Here is a 15,132-nt window from a genome sequence, read left to right as displayed (position 1 = left end):
TCCTACACTTTTTTAACACAGTTCTTTGAGTTTCCAGAAGTTTTCACGTTCAGTATCAGTTTGAACGGAAAACTGGCTTCTGCGGTTAACCAGAAACTAAACAACTTGCTGTGGATTCCGTGGTGAACTTTAACGGGTGTAAAACAGGAGTTGCGATATCTGATTATGCTCTACAAACAGCAATGCTGCCACTCATTTGTACCGAAGATAGACACAAATGCTGGCGGAAATCAGTGGGACAGGGAGCATCTCTGGAGAGAAGGAATGGGTGACTTTTCAGATCGGTACCATTCTTCAGGCTGAGAGTCAGGGGAGCAGGAGTCACAGAGATAAGTGCAAGGTGTGAAAACGAGACATGAAATTGGAGATAGATCAAGGAAAATGTAGAATAGATAATTGTTCTCTAGGAGAAGGTGATAACAAAGCATACAGAGATAAAATTTAATCAGTGGACAGTCAGACTGGTGGGACAACTAGGAAGGGGAAGGTGTGGAGGAAGAAACTGCAGATGCTGGTTTTTCTGGAACTGCAGAGATGCTGCCTGTCCCGCTGAGTTTGTGTCTGTCTTAGACACCAGGTGGCACCACCAGCAGCCTCGCCAACAGTCTGTCTGTCCTTTCTTCTTTTTGTTATTTTTAGTGTTAAAAGGTATGTTTTAGTGTTCCTTGGTTTGTTTTATGTGGGGGGTGGAAAAACTTTTTTTTCCAATCTCTTATCTCGACGGAGATACAATTTTTTTCCATATTGTATCTCCGTCCCCACTGTGGTCTAACATCGTGGGGTTGGCAGCCTTTTCTGGAAACTGATGGGCCCTCCAAGCCGCAGGAGTCTGAAGGACATCAACATTGTGGAGCTTGCGATTCCTTTGCCGGGGATCGAAGCTCCAACCGCGGGACCTGTAGACTTTAACATCGTGAAGCCCACGGTCTCTGGTAAGAAGAGGTCGACTCGGGAGCTCCATGCTGTGGAGAGAGTTTCAACCGCCCCGACGCGGGAGTTTCGATCACCCCGACGGGGGCTTCGATTGTCGGCTGGGGGAGCTTTGATCGCCCCGACTGCGGATGGTTTGATTGCTCTGAGAACAAGAGGAAGAAGATTGAATTGTATTGCTTTCCATCACAGTGAGGAATGTGGAATCCACTGTGATGGATGTTTAAGTTAACTTTTATGTGGTTGTGTGTCTTGTTGCTTTTCACTTGGTATAGCTGTATGGCAACTCGAATTTCACTGTACCTTAATTTGTACATATGACAATAAACTGATCTTGAAACTTTGATAGGGGGAGGGATGGATGCTTCACTGTATGCTTCGTAGTCACCTTCTCAGATTCCGGTTCCGATTCCGATTTAATTTTAATTGTCATTGTCAGTGTACAATACAGAGACAACGAAATGCATTTAGCATCTCCCTGGAAGAGCGACATAGCAAATGATTTGAATAAATAATAATAAGTGTCCGGGGGGGGTGATTGGCAGTCACTGAGGTACGTTGTTGAGTAGAGTGACAGCCGCCGGGAAGAAGCTGTTCCTGGACCTGCTGGTTCGGCTTCTCCTAGCTAACTTGGTTCTTGTTCTTGGTTTCTTGGTCCTCCAAAATATTCCAAATGGAATTTAAACTGGAGGTGGTGAAGGGAGGGCTTAAGCCAGAAAGGGTTATTGGGAAGAAAGAGCTACTTTAAATTTAGTTGCATCTGGTTGGGTAACTATAGTTGGGTGGAGATTATTCCATGCTTTAATTGTGCGGGGGAAGAACGAATTGCTGTATACATCTGTCTTTGTAGCTGGGATCACAAATTGGATCGAATGCCCTCGTCTGCTCCTAATTGGTTTGGGTTTGGTGTAGATCTTGTAGTCTATGTTGAGCTGACCATTTAACATTTTGTAAAAACAGGTCAAACGGTGAGCTTCACGTCTGTCTTGGAGAAGGTTCCCCCCAGAGAATTCAGAACTCTTCTACACTTCCCTTGATCTTCATCCCATTTGAAGTCTAAAGAAACGCCACCCATTCCTTCTCTCCAGAGATGCCGCCTGTCCCGCTGAGTTACTATCTATCTTCAGTGTAAACCGGCATCTGCAGTTACTTCCTACTCACTTGTGAGGAGTTGGACCAGACGGACCTGTCACTCGGCTGCGCTCCGCTTCCCTCGCACATGCGCACTCGCTCCACCCGGCGCGCTGCGTCAGCAACGGGCGTCCGACCTTCTCACTGACAAAAAGGAAGGGGAGACTCGCTCTCCAATTAGTAGTCTTTCAACACATAATAAATAACTTACAGACCTACAAACCAGTAATGTGTATAATATTAATTCACATATTAGTTCGAATGAAATATCCGGTACAAAACTCAGGATTAGATTTGTAGAAGTACAGTTCTGTTCTCTGCTCTCCCCGCGCCGGCTGCTTGGTATCCCCCGCGGCTTCAGCGCCGGGCGGCTCGGGTTCCAGGGCCGGGCAGTAACCATGGCAACGATGGGCTCGGAGGTAAGAGAGAGGTGGCGTTGGCGGGCGGGCGGCCCGAGAGGCCTTGGCTCTGCACGGAGTAGCGTTCAGGTGGTGCGGGGGGAGGAGGTTGCCATCTGTCCTTACCCCCTTCACACCGTCCCGAGGATTGAGGGCGGAGGGTGACCTGGGGCGTCGCCTCCCGGGTGTAGTTGGTGCCGGGGCACTGATTATAAGTGATAGTAGCAGAATTAGGGCACAAGTCCACCCTGTCATTCAATCATAGCTGATCTACCTCTCCCTCCCTAATCCTATTCTCCTGCCTTCTCCCCATAACCCCTGACATCCGTACTGATCCTCTGGACAGTGGAATGGGGCCCGACCGTGGGCTTTTGGGCCTCTCGCTGGTTCCCAGTGGGACTTTCTCTACCTAATCCTCCCTGTTTGGACTTCACACTGGGTTCATCGCCACCTGTTGATTCCGTACTTTGAAGGACATGCAATTTCAATCTGTGCCGCCCTCAACACGGATTCCTGCAGGTGTCCTTTCACCCCCTCCAAATTGTTTTGAACAACATTCATGCTTCTCCAACTTCAGTGAAAAGGATTGATTTATGACCAAGGTTGTTGCTCCTTGCAATCTGGGAGTGGACTGCCGTGTCACCGGGGAAAATGTTTTAAGGAAGTATTCTTTTAATGTATTAAAAGTATTTTCGGCAAGGACAAATTGGGCCGAAGGGCCTGTTTCGATGTTGTATGACTATTTCATTGTTTGTTCCATCCATTGAATTGTCCCGGGATGCTGAATTACATTAAGAAAATGTAGGGTCTTGCTCCCTAAATATAAATTTCAATATCTGTTTACATTTAAATTTAAGGAGGGGGGTGAGTCACATTTAGGTGATCTTCAGAAATGTTGACCCACCTAAATTATGCACAATTGTGTAAGTGTTATGCACAAAACTTTGGGGCTTGTGAATGGGGACAATTTCAGAAGGATGTGGACAAACTAAGAATATAGCAGATGGATTATAACATGAGAAAATAGTCTTAGATGTACAAAAAATTGCAGTTTTTTTAAACACCGATTGGAGAATGTTAATGTTCAGAGTCACTGAAAGGTAACGTGCAAGTGGACTGAAATGAGGAGAAATATCTTTCAGAAGATAGTAGACAAACATGCTGGAGAAACTCAGTGGGTGAGGCTCTATGGAGCAAAGGAATAGGCGACATTTCGGGTCGAGACCCTTCTTTTGGAAGTCTATGTATAGGTTCAGTCACTGCTATTCAAAACATATCTTTAGATTTCTCAATATTTATCAAAGGGTAAAGGAAAAGTTTTGGAGAAGTTGAACTGAGATGGAAGGTCAGCCATGAATGACAGAACATGTTTGAAAGACCAGATATCCTAGTCATTTATAGAAACAAGGAACTGCTGATGCTGGTTTACAAAAAAAGACATAAAATACTAAAAGTAACTCAGCTGGTTAGGCAGCATCCCTGGAGAATGACTGGTCTCCGCGGACCTTACCTATCCATGTTGTCCAGAAATGCTGCGTGACTCTGAGATCCTCCAGCATTTGGTGTCTTTTTAGCCTTGTCATTTCTATGCTCTTTGTAAAATCAACAAGTAGTCCTGCTATAATACGTGTTTCCACATTGCAAATTGAAAATAACTTGATTCCTAATTAAGGAACACTATCTGCATTACATATGCCAAATTTTGATCACACTCTTGATCGGCAACTAGAGAACCATTTTATCGTTACAATGGAAATTGACAAGCAGAAAAATGCTGTCCTCTACAAAAAAGTCTTGGGAAATAATTACCTTCTGGCAGTAATCAGACACCTTTGTCTCTTAAGAACAATATCTCCGATTCACCACAGGTAGTAATTGAAATTGACAAGCAATTACTTCTATCAACCCATGTGCAATGATACACTTTTAAACAATGTAACATGCAGCCTTAGCAAAAATAAATGTGTAGGTGGTATAAAAAAGGTCTTTATTTTTGAAAATCATGTGGGTGGGGAAAGAAACTCATTGCAAGTTTGAAACACTGTTTCGTAACCGCACGTTTCCCTATTGTTTTTGTAATACAATATTTTATAATGCAAGGTTTCTTAAGAATGCTTAGGAATTGCAGGTGCCCACCCTGAGATTATGAAACATCATTAAATGTGTGTTTGCAGAAGACTGAAGAATGGTTAATGTGGTATTATATTAGAAGGGCTGCAAGGATAAGCCTGGGAACTATAGACCAGTGAGCCTAACATTTGTTGTTGACTAGTTACTGCAGAGTATTCTAATGTAGTAGTTATATGCAATTAGATAGACGGACTGATTAGGGATAATCAGCCTGTTTTTTTATGTGGGAGATCGTATTATGAAATTGTTTTTTTTTAAGATAATAGACTATAGGTGCAGGAGTAGGTAATTCGGCCCTTCGAGCCAGCACCGCCATTCAATGTGCCCATGGCTGATCCACAATCAGTACCCCATTCCTGCCTTCTCTCCATATCCCTTAACTCCACTATCCCTAAGAGCTCTATCTAACTCTCTCTTGAAAGCATCCAGAGAACCAGCCTCCACCGCCCTCTGAGGCAGATAATTCCACAGACTCACACCTCTCTGTTCGAAAAGAATTTTCCTCATCTTCTTTCTAAATGGCTTGCCACTTATTCTTAAACTATGGCCCCTGGTTCTGGACTCCCCCAACATTGGGAACATGTTTCCTGCCTCTAGTGTGTCCAAACCCTTTATAATCTTATATGTTTCAATAAGATCCCCTCTCATCCTTCTAAATTCCAGAGTATACAAGCCCAGCCGCTCCAGTCTATCAACATATGACAGTCCCGCCATCCCGGAAATTAACCTCGTGAACCCACGCTGCACTCCCTCAATAGCAAGAATGTCCTTCCTCAAGTTTGGAGACCAAAACTGCACAGAATACTCCAGGTGTGGTCTCACTAGGGCCCTGAACAACTGCAGGAGGACCTCTTTGCTCCTATACTCAACTATATAACCATAAAGGTTGGTGTGGGCAGAATTGTAGACAATATATGAATTTCAGTAAGGCATTTGATAAGGTTTTGGAAGGTGAGATTGCATGGGATCGAGGGAGAGCTGGCCGACTGTGTTGAAAATTGGCATCGTGGAAGGAAGCAGAGGATGCTGGTGGAAGGTTAATTTTCAGACTGGAGGCCTGTTTCTAGTGGTGTGCCTTTGGAATTAGTGCTGGGCCTCTTGTATCAACAATTTGGGTGAGAATGTACGACAGGATTAGTAAATTTGCAGATTATACTAAAGTGGGTGGTATTGTAGATTACGAAGATGGTCATCAAAAATTGATCATCTTGATCAGTTGGACAAGTGGGCTAAGGAATACTTAATGGAGTTTAATGCAGAGATAAGTGCGAGTCATTGGATTTTGGGAAGTCAAACGCGGGCAGGATCTTCACAGTGAATGGCAGGGCTCTGGGGAGTGTTGCAGAGCAAAGGGATCTCGTGTGCAGTTACATCGTTCCTTGAAAGTAGTGTCACAAGTAGATAGGGTGGTCAACAAGGCTTTTGGCACATTGCCCTTCAATGGCCAGGGTATTGAGTATAGAGATGGGGATGTTATATTACAGTTTTATAAGATGTTGGTGAGACCACATTTAGAATATTAAAAATATACTGGTCTAGTCCTACCAAAATCCACAGGATGTCAGATTATCAGAGTCTTAATGTTGATGTAAATTGATTATGAATCAGATTGAAAAATGTGTCGCATGTGCCAGAAGATTTAAAAAGTTTATGATAAGTAGACACATCTTTAATTAGTCAAGAGGATCAGGAAAAATAAAAACAGGTCATAAACTACCAATTAAAAATTCACAATTTTGAACATTTTATAAAATTCTCTTTATCCTATCTTAATTGGCTCAGATGATTTTTTATTTTTTTTTAAATGGATGAGGTAAAAAAGGTACAAGACACTGTAGATTCTGGAAACTTAAGCAAAAGAATACAATACAATACAATACAATACAAAACAATTTATTGTCATTTGAGCCTCAGTGAGGCACAAACGAAATTCCGTTTCCACAGCCATACAAACAAAGACAATTTCCTACAGACATACACACAATTTAATTCACACAAACACAGTGAACCCACTGTGATGGAAGGCAAAGTCTTTTCTCTCCCCTGTTCTCCATTTCTCTCCTGATGTCCAAGCACCAGGCGGGCGATGCTAAGTCCCACGGCCATTTTAGGCCATGCCGGGCGATTTACGGCCCCGCTCCCAGTCTAAAAGTCACAATGTTGGAGCCCCCGGCGGGCGCTGGAATGTCCCACGGCCATGAAGCCGTGCCAGGCGATGTACGTCTCCGCTCCGGGTCGTTCCAATCCCGCGACATGGGCTGGAGAAGTCGCGTTGCGGGAGCTCCGGGAAGCAGTCTCTCCCCCCGGACCCGCGAGCTCCCGATGTCCCAGTCCACCGGACCTGCGGCTACGTTGCTGGAGCCTCCGAGCCCCAGGAGTCGAGTCGCAGCAGCGAGTCACCACCGTTCCCCACGCTCCGAGGCCGGCCAGCCCCACGATGGTGAGTAGTCCGCAGTCTCCCGAGCCCCCGGGTCGTTCAGGTTGGAGGCCGCTCCACGGTGCTAGGCCCCAACGACAACGGAGACCCGACAGGGAAAAGGTCGGGTCTCCCGGACAGGGAAGAGATTTTATACAGTTTCCCCCCACCCCCCCCCCCCCCCCCCCGCCCCCCACATATACACATTTAAAACCAGTATTAAAAAAACACCAACACTACATTTAACTAGACAAAAATAAAAAAAAGACAGACAGGCTGTAGGGGCCGCTGCAACGGGTGAGTCGCGCCGCCACAAACACAAAAACGCTGGAGGAGCTCTGCAAGTCAGGCAGCATCTGAGGAGGGAAATGGACAGGCGACTTTTTGAATCGGGATCCTTTGTCAGTCTTCTATCCATTTCTCAACACAAATATTGCCCGACTCGCTAATTTCCTCCAGAAGTTTGTTCTTTGAAAGGAAGAAAGTCAGGAACCATTTATTATGGTGAACCTTTCAATAGAAATGCCAAGAAACTACCTACATTAATCAAGTGCCAGAGTAATATAGCAAGATTGAAATAAAGGAATTTTGGTCATCCTGGTATAGGAAAGATGTTGTGAAGCTGGAAAGAGTGCAGAGAAGATTTATGAGGATATTGCCAGAACTTGAGGGCCTGAGGTAAAGTAAGAGGCTAGGACTCTACTCCTTGAAGCGCAGGAAGATAATGGATGATCTTATGGAAGTGCATAAGATCATGAAGGGAATAGATAGAGTAGCTGTACAGAATCTTTTACCCAGAGTCTGGGAATTAACCAGAGGACATGGGTTTAAGAGGGGAAAGATTTAACAGGAACCTGAGGAGCAACCTTTTCACACAGGGCGCTGGGTATATGGAAAGACACACCAGAGGAGATAGTGGAAGCATGTCCTATAACAACATTTAAAAGGCGTAGGAATTCCTTCTCCAGTGATGCTGCCTGTCCTGCTGAGTTACTCCAGCATTTTGTGTCTACCAACATTTAAAAGGCATTTGGTGAAGTATTTTTCAGAAATATCTGTTGTTAGTCCAACACACTTTTATCGCACTTGTTTTACTTAAAATATTATGCAGTAATATAACACATTTCCTAGTGACTCCAGTGTTTTTAAAAGGAGCAAGAAATATACAAGCACCCTGGCTATAGGCCAACTGAACTTTCCTGACACGGTGTACAAAACCCCTACCCCAGCTCTGGTTGTGTATCCAGCCACAGTTTAGATCAGTCTGAAGAAGGGTTTCGACCAGAAACGGCATCCATTCCTTCTCTCCAGAGATGCTGCCTGACCCGCTGAGTTACTCCAGCATTTAGTGTCTACCGACAGCTTAGACTCTGGTCCTGGCTGTAAAGGTAGACCCGGGGCTCAGTCCACACATGCAGAATCACTGTGGCCCTCGTCACACACTCCACATAAATGAGTGAACCAGATGCTGAACAGCCTGATGCCAATTCCTTGGAGATATAAATGTGTACCTTTCCATTGAATGTTTGGATGGTGCACATTTGATAGATACACAATGCTGGAGTAACTCAGCGAGACAGGCAGCATGTCTGGAGAGAAGGAATGGTTGATCATTTGATATTTTGCTCTTGGGATGAGTTGCAATAAATGAGGTAAGCAAGATGTTTGCAATTTATGAATTCCTGCAACAATGTAGTTTTCATGCAAAAATTACACTGACTGATGAAATATGCATTAGCTTCATTTCATCAATGTTAACATCGTTAAATGCATGATTAAATATTAGCCAAGACATGTGCAATCCGATACATCTGATAATGTAGCACTTCTTTAGTATTGCACTAACTTGTAGATCTAGACTGCCCTTAATTCTGTAAATATACCTAGATTGTTCAGCTCAACATAGTGTAACACACTGAGACACTCTGAAGGTGAGGAATTAAAATAATAATTATATTAGTAAGGAAGAGCCAACCTCTACAAGTTTAATTTTTATATAAATATGCCTTATGCCACATATGTCAAAACAAATGTTGAACAACCTGTTTAAGGAAGTACTTATGATCTGTACTTAATTCCACTATTGAGACATACTCTCCTTTTGTAAAAAAAGGTGGTTACGGATTCCAAGGAGATTGCTGAGATCTACAAAGAGTTGAGCAAATTCCCATCACTGTCAAAAGCTACCATTGGACCAGAGGTCATTTCTCAGTATGGCGGAAAACACTGCAACATCTATACAGGTAACTGAACCAAAGATATAAAAAATTATTGTAAAAAAATCTGTGGAAAGAGAAACAGAATTAATGTTTTGGTTTGAAGATCCTTAGTCAGAATTGGGAAAGAGAGCAACAAATTGTTTCAAATTGCTAAGAGATTGTGGGAAGATGGCTGGAACAAATGGGTATATCTTTGATAAGAAGAGGCCAAGGTTCCCATGAGGATAAATTGTAATTGGGATTATTTGGCCGATGGGTTAATAGGGGCAGTTAGTGAAAAAGAATTTGAACAAAACAATATGAAAGATAACAATTGTGCAATTCTTCTCAAGTTCAAGTTTGCGTTTATTGTCACTTAACCAACTAAGGTACAGTGACATTTAAGTTACCAAACAGCCATACTAAGTGAAAAGAACACAATACACACATAAAATAAATTTAACATAAACATCCACCACAGTGGAATCAACATTCCTCACTGTGATGGTAGCTTGAAGCTCCGGGCCAGTCTCCAGGAAAGACCGCACCACTCCATGTTGTTAGGCTGCAAAGGGGGAGTGGAGATGGGACACGGAGAAAATCACATTTCTGTTGAGGTAAGTGACTGAAAAAAATGTTTCCCCCTATTCCACCATAAACTAACCAAGAAACATTGAAACAAACTTTTAGAACATACTTAAAATAATAAAATCAGTAGAAGGGACACACAGACTGTTGGCGAGTCCGCCACAACGGTGGCGCCACCCGGTGGATAAACAGATTCACATAACAAAGCAAATTATTTGTCTCCTAATCAATTTCTGAATGTATCACAACTACGGGCCATCCACCTGTTTTCCATCTATCCAGACATCTCTACTTAACTATTCAGAGTAAAGCTCTTATAATCCACTATCTGACCATTATGGAATCCTGATGGTTTGGCACCTGGGTTAATGACTTATGTTTGCCGCACTCCTCTGAAGCTCCCTGGGGTCATTGGAAATGTTATTACAATTATTGGATTAAAAATCTGCCAGTCCAACACCACCAAAGCCCTCAGCATGTCAGAATATTGGTGTTTCACTGAACTTCTAAATAAATATGCAAAATGGTTTAAATTCTGTCAGAGATTGAAAAACTGTTAAAAGTCCCAGCTTTTAGAATTGTCAAAGTTAAATGGAGGGCTTTGCAGAACAGTTTTAGGAGTGGAATTTCATCACCGCAAAACTGGAATATCATCATTGTACCTTCCTACTGCTCAGACAACATCACAATGCTGTAACGCTTCAGGTCAGTGAGACTGGCTCTCTACCTCAGGTTGAAGGAGGAATTTGCTCAGAGGAAGTCATGGATGGCAACACTGGGTGACCGTTTCATCAAGATCTGGCTTCTGTTGACCAAACTAGGACTTTCTGACCTTCTCATTGGACGTGTACCAAACTTTCAGTGGAGAGATTTAAAAAAAAATGTTTTTCTTTTCAGAATGGTCTCAGAGGGATCTGGAGAGAGCGGAGCGGGTCAAATTCTGCCGACAATATATAATGTTCTACGATGACGATTCCATTGTATATGCCGGCCCTTCTGGAAACTGCACAGAACTACAAGGCGAGTGAGTAGAGCATATTACATACTGTATTTGCAAATTTATTCGATCGGTTAGTAAATAGTTGAGCCATAATGTTCAAACCTGTCCATTTAAATTAACTGGCTATAATGGTTTTAAAAGCACAAAATAAAGGTTAGTGGCTGGGGAAAGTAGATAATCATATTAAAAGATAAGGTCAAGACTTGTTAAGTTTGAAATCATCTTTGGATAAATAGCAAATGATGCTTTTAAAATAAAACATAAAAGAATGGTGAAATAAGTGTTCTCAAATTTGAAGCATTTAATGTGCTTGATGTTTAAAAAGTAAATTTCTTTCCTCTGAATTACTTGGATGACATGGAATACATGACCATATGTTCCAATCACAAAAACACAGCAGTTAATGGAAATTAAACGGGCATATTATCAATTATTCTTTATGGTTTCTTACCTTATTAAGGATGAGATTTGTTTGTGCTGAAAGGCCAACTGATTAAGGTGGTAAAGGATCCATGTGAAACTGCACACCAGAAAGTTTGCATTTCACTGGTGGTTCCAAATGGTAGCATTCTTCTTGCAGATCATATTATTCTTGACTTTTTTGCCTGTACATTGTAATGACAAAGACAGAATTGAGCTGGAATTTGCATGTTGGTACATGTCAGCAAACACTATCTCTCCCCCAATCTTCCTTCATAGGTGTTCATGGTCTCTTGCTCATTATTTAACGAACTGTGACTACCCTCAAAGTGGTATATTTTCTAACTTTTACTGCAAAGTTACTATTCTTCATTTTGTAGGCTGTTGAGCAAAGAGTCGCCATCTGGATTTTTGAAGGCTGTACTTCGGGAACACACAAACAAAAAAGGAGAGGAAAAACAATTTCTTGAAGTAAGTTATGGCCAATGTGGGCCAAAAGTAGGCAGGTGGGACTAGTGTAGCTGGGGCGTATTGGCTGGTGTGGTCGTTGGTCCGAAGGGCCTCTTCCCACACTCGATGACTGTTTTTGAAGCAACTTGCTGCTTGTTACAATGTTGATAAAGCTGTGATAATTACTTCCAGAATTAAAGTTTATTGAAAGAAGGCCATTAACACCTTTTTGACAAAGGGCTCCAAATATGAGAACTTTGTCACATATCTGTTACGGTAATAAACATTTGTAGGAAGGAACTGCAGATGCTGGTTTATACCAAAGATAGACACAAAATGCTGGAGTAACTCAGCATGCTCTTTGAGCTATTTTTGTATCATAATTAACCATCAGTCACTCTGAACTGTGATGTTTCATGTTGCTACAAGGTCTTTTATGAATCTGTGGTATGATGATGTTTCTTTGTCAATGCTATTTTCCTTCCTTGAAATCAATAATGATAGTTTTCAGGAGGACATCTAAATAAGCAAGAGCAAATGGTTCATTTTTTTTTACCAATGATCGTTCCTTTGCAAATAAAGGAGAACTTCCTCTTCTCAATAGAATACCCAGTCCAAACATAGTACATCTACAAGATTTGGTATCTTCATAGAAAAATGATTGTATTTTATTTTGACTCTAAATTATGTGTGGAGGGGTTGGAACACCATCTTCATTATTGACAAAAGAAAACGTGGGAATAAATGCTGTTATCACAATTCTGTCTAGAAATTAAATCCGAGTTTTAAAAAAAGTGCTCTGTAATTGAATTTCTTGGGACATACACCCTGAGATTTTCAGTGAAATTCTTATCTTATCTTTCTAAATAGCATGCCTTAGTATTATTTTGAAATTTGGATGTCGGTGTTTAACTACAGAAATTATTCCACCTATGCACTGATGTTGGATTCAATATTTAATTTACCAGTAATTATTGAGCTTCAGTGGATATGTGATCTTGTCCTTTATTATTTGTATGTTTACACTCGCTGATTGCATTACAGATCTGGAATAAAAACTCTAAGGAAAAGAGCATAAATCTGACTGCACTCGACAAGCATGGCAAAGTGTATGAAGATGGTATGAACAGTTTTTATTCTGAAATTAAATTATTATTTTATTATAAGGTCAGTGTACATCTTTTGTATTAGAACTAACTGAGGAATGGAATATTCCCCCCCCCCCCCCCCCCCCCAAAAAATTGTATTCACCAAAATGGTTTCGTCACGGCGACTTTAATTTAATGGGCAAAAGCCTATGGTGGTGGGGGGGGGGGGGGGGTGAGTAAGCAAGAGAAAATGGGCCATATTTTCAATGCTGTTTAGTTTGCAACTGATAGACTTCTCCCTAATTGTATGTACATTTTAGTATTGAAATCCAAACAAATGTTATATGCAAGATTTGGTATCATTGTAAAAACTTATATTGTTTGGCCTTTATTTTTGATTGTTGTGGGGGGAGGGGCCACAGTATTAGTGTGAATGGAGAATTGGTTAAAGATTCTAAAAAGTAGGAATAAATGGGTCTTTTTGTTAATTTTTTTGATAGCCAGTTTCATGGATCAGTATTGAGCTTATTTTCATGCACCTGACTGGAAATCCAAAAGTTATTGTTATCTGTTCCTTATGGGCAACCAGCTTCACCACTGCTTTGCTCTTCAGAGTCCAACATGGGAGCAAAAAACTAGGCACAATATGGATTTTCAGGTTTTGAGTAGATTCAAGGCTGAAACTGATAGTTTTTGCTCTGAAATAATATAGAAATTTGGCTTAAAGGTTGACTGGGTACTGGTAAGTTAAATCATATTGAATGGCAGAGCAGACTTAGAACATAGAACAGTATAGCACAGGAATGGGCCCTTCAGCCCACAATGTTAAACTGATCTCATCTGCCTGTACATGATCCAATCCCTCTATTCTCCACATTTCCATGTGCCAATCTAAAAGCCTCTTAAATGCCACTATCGTATCGGTCTCCACCACTCCTGGCATTGCGTCCCAGGCCCCCACCACTCACTGTGTTAAACAAACTTGCCCCGCACATCTCCATTAAACTTTCCCCCTCTCACCTTATCGCTATGCCTCTAGTGTTGGACATTTGTACCCTGGGAAAAAGGTTCTGACTGTCGACCCTATTTATGCCACTCATCATTTTATATACTTCTATCATGTCTTCCCTCAACCTCCCACGTTCCAAAGAAAACAATTAAAGTCAAGCTGAAACCCTCTAATCCAGGCACCATTCTGGTAAATCACCACTGCACCCTCTCCTAAGGATCCACATCATTCCCGTAATAGGGCCACCAGAACTGCACGCAATCCTCCATATGCAGCTTACCAAAGTCCTATAGAGCTGCATCATGACTTCCTGACTCTTGTATTCAATGCCCCTAGCAATGAAAGCAAGCATACTATACACCTTGATGAATCATTTCTCCTCTTCTGTCATATGCTCCTAACACTTAAAAAAAACTTGTTACATTCTTTAATATTATTGTGTTCATTTTTTCTCTCCTCAGATCAGTTTGGTTGCCTTGTGTGGTCTCACTCAGAGACTCACATCCTGTATATTGCTGAAAAGAAAAGACCTAAAACTGAATCCTTCTTCCAAACTAAGTCGCAAATTACTATGACTGAGGACGATGAGGACAGCATCAAATCCGATAAACAGGAGAAGCCTGTGAAAGTAATCCTATTCTCTTTTGGCATCCTCTACAGTATCTATTTACTCTACCTTGAAAGATTAGCATATAAATAAGAGACCAATTTAATTGTAAAGTTTCTGGTTTTAAAGTAGTATTTTGCTTTGGACCTCAATATATTTGGTTTAGGCCACTTTGGAGAAAAATAAATGATTCGTATATGATTAACTGATTTTTGGAGGCTATGCACATCTATCAGCAATATTTTAATTAATTGCTGTTTACTTTGCAGGGAGATGATTTTGTGTACTGGGAGGACTGGGGAGAAACATTTACGCAAAAGACCACACCTGTGTTGTGTGTTCTGGATATTGAAAGTAATAACATCTCGGTTCTGGAAGGGATTCCTGACCACATTTCTCCTGGGCAGGTTTGTTTCTTTTTCATTTCTGTTGTATATTGCAACCATTTCTGAGATATCTCAGTATGTGCACTGAATCATTTTTAGCCCCCTATCTTTTGAGTTATGGTTCAGATGCGATTTCAGTACCTGATTTAAATTTCATTAAAATACAAACATCAACAGTGAATTATGTTTTCTTCACACTTTTTAATTTGTCAGACGTGAAACTTATCACTTAATGATCTTATTGAATGGTAGAACAAAAACGTGGGCTAGTTGCCTACTTTGGGTTTTATTATTTATGTTTCTATATTATACATGAAAAAAGTTCTGTCGAAAATGAGTTTGACCAGTTCTTGCCAATTTTGCATCGAAAACCTTTAAATA

At 41.4% G+C, this 15,132-nt stretch overlaps 2 protein-coding genes across 2 annotated transcripts in view; one reads left to right on the top strand and one right to left on the bottom strand.

Moving 5' to 3' along the window:
- LOC116983133 (acylamino-acid-releasing enzyme-like) overlaps positions 1 to 2,262 on the bottom strand; it is a 50,447-nt gene extending 48,185 nt beyond the window's left edge. Inside the window, exon 1 of the mRNA XM_033036748.1 lies at positions 2,092 to 2,262. Coding sequence (XP_032892639.1) covers positions 2,092 to 2,151 — 60 coding nt within the window. The 5' untranslated portion in view covers positions 2,152 to 2,262. The remainder of the gene's footprint in view (positions 1 to 2,091) is intronic.
- A 72-nt stretch (positions 2,263 to 2,334) lies between these two features.
- Positions 2,335 to 15,132, top strand: part of apeh (acylaminoacyl-peptide hydrolase) — a 37,046-nt gene continuing 24,248 nt past the window's right edge. Inside the window, exons 1-7 of the mRNA XM_033036750.1 lie at positions 2,335 to 2,480; positions 9,119 to 9,248; positions 10,689 to 10,815; positions 11,592 to 11,682; positions 12,706 to 12,781; positions 14,220 to 14,386; positions 14,635 to 14,772. Coding sequence (XP_032892641.1) covers positions 2,460 to 2,480; positions 9,119 to 9,248; positions 10,689 to 10,815; positions 11,592 to 11,682; positions 12,706 to 12,781; positions 14,220 to 14,386; positions 14,635 to 14,772 — 750 coding nt within the window. The 5' untranslated portion in view covers positions 2,335 to 2,459. The remainder of the gene's footprint in view (positions 2,481 to 9,118; positions 9,249 to 10,688; positions 10,816 to 11,591; positions 11,683 to 12,705; positions 12,782 to 14,219; positions 14,387 to 14,634; positions 14,773 to 15,132) is intronic.

Source organism: Amblyraja radiata, chromosome 18 (genome assembly GCF_010909765.2).
Source record: "Amblyraja radiata isolate CabotCenter1 chromosome 18, sAmbRad1.1.pri, whole genome shotgun sequence".
Lineage (NCBI taxonomy): Eukaryota > Metazoa > Chordata > Chondrichthyes > Rajiformes > Rajidae > Amblyraja > Amblyraja radiata.
This window is presented reverse-complemented; position numbering and strand designations above follow the sequence as displayed.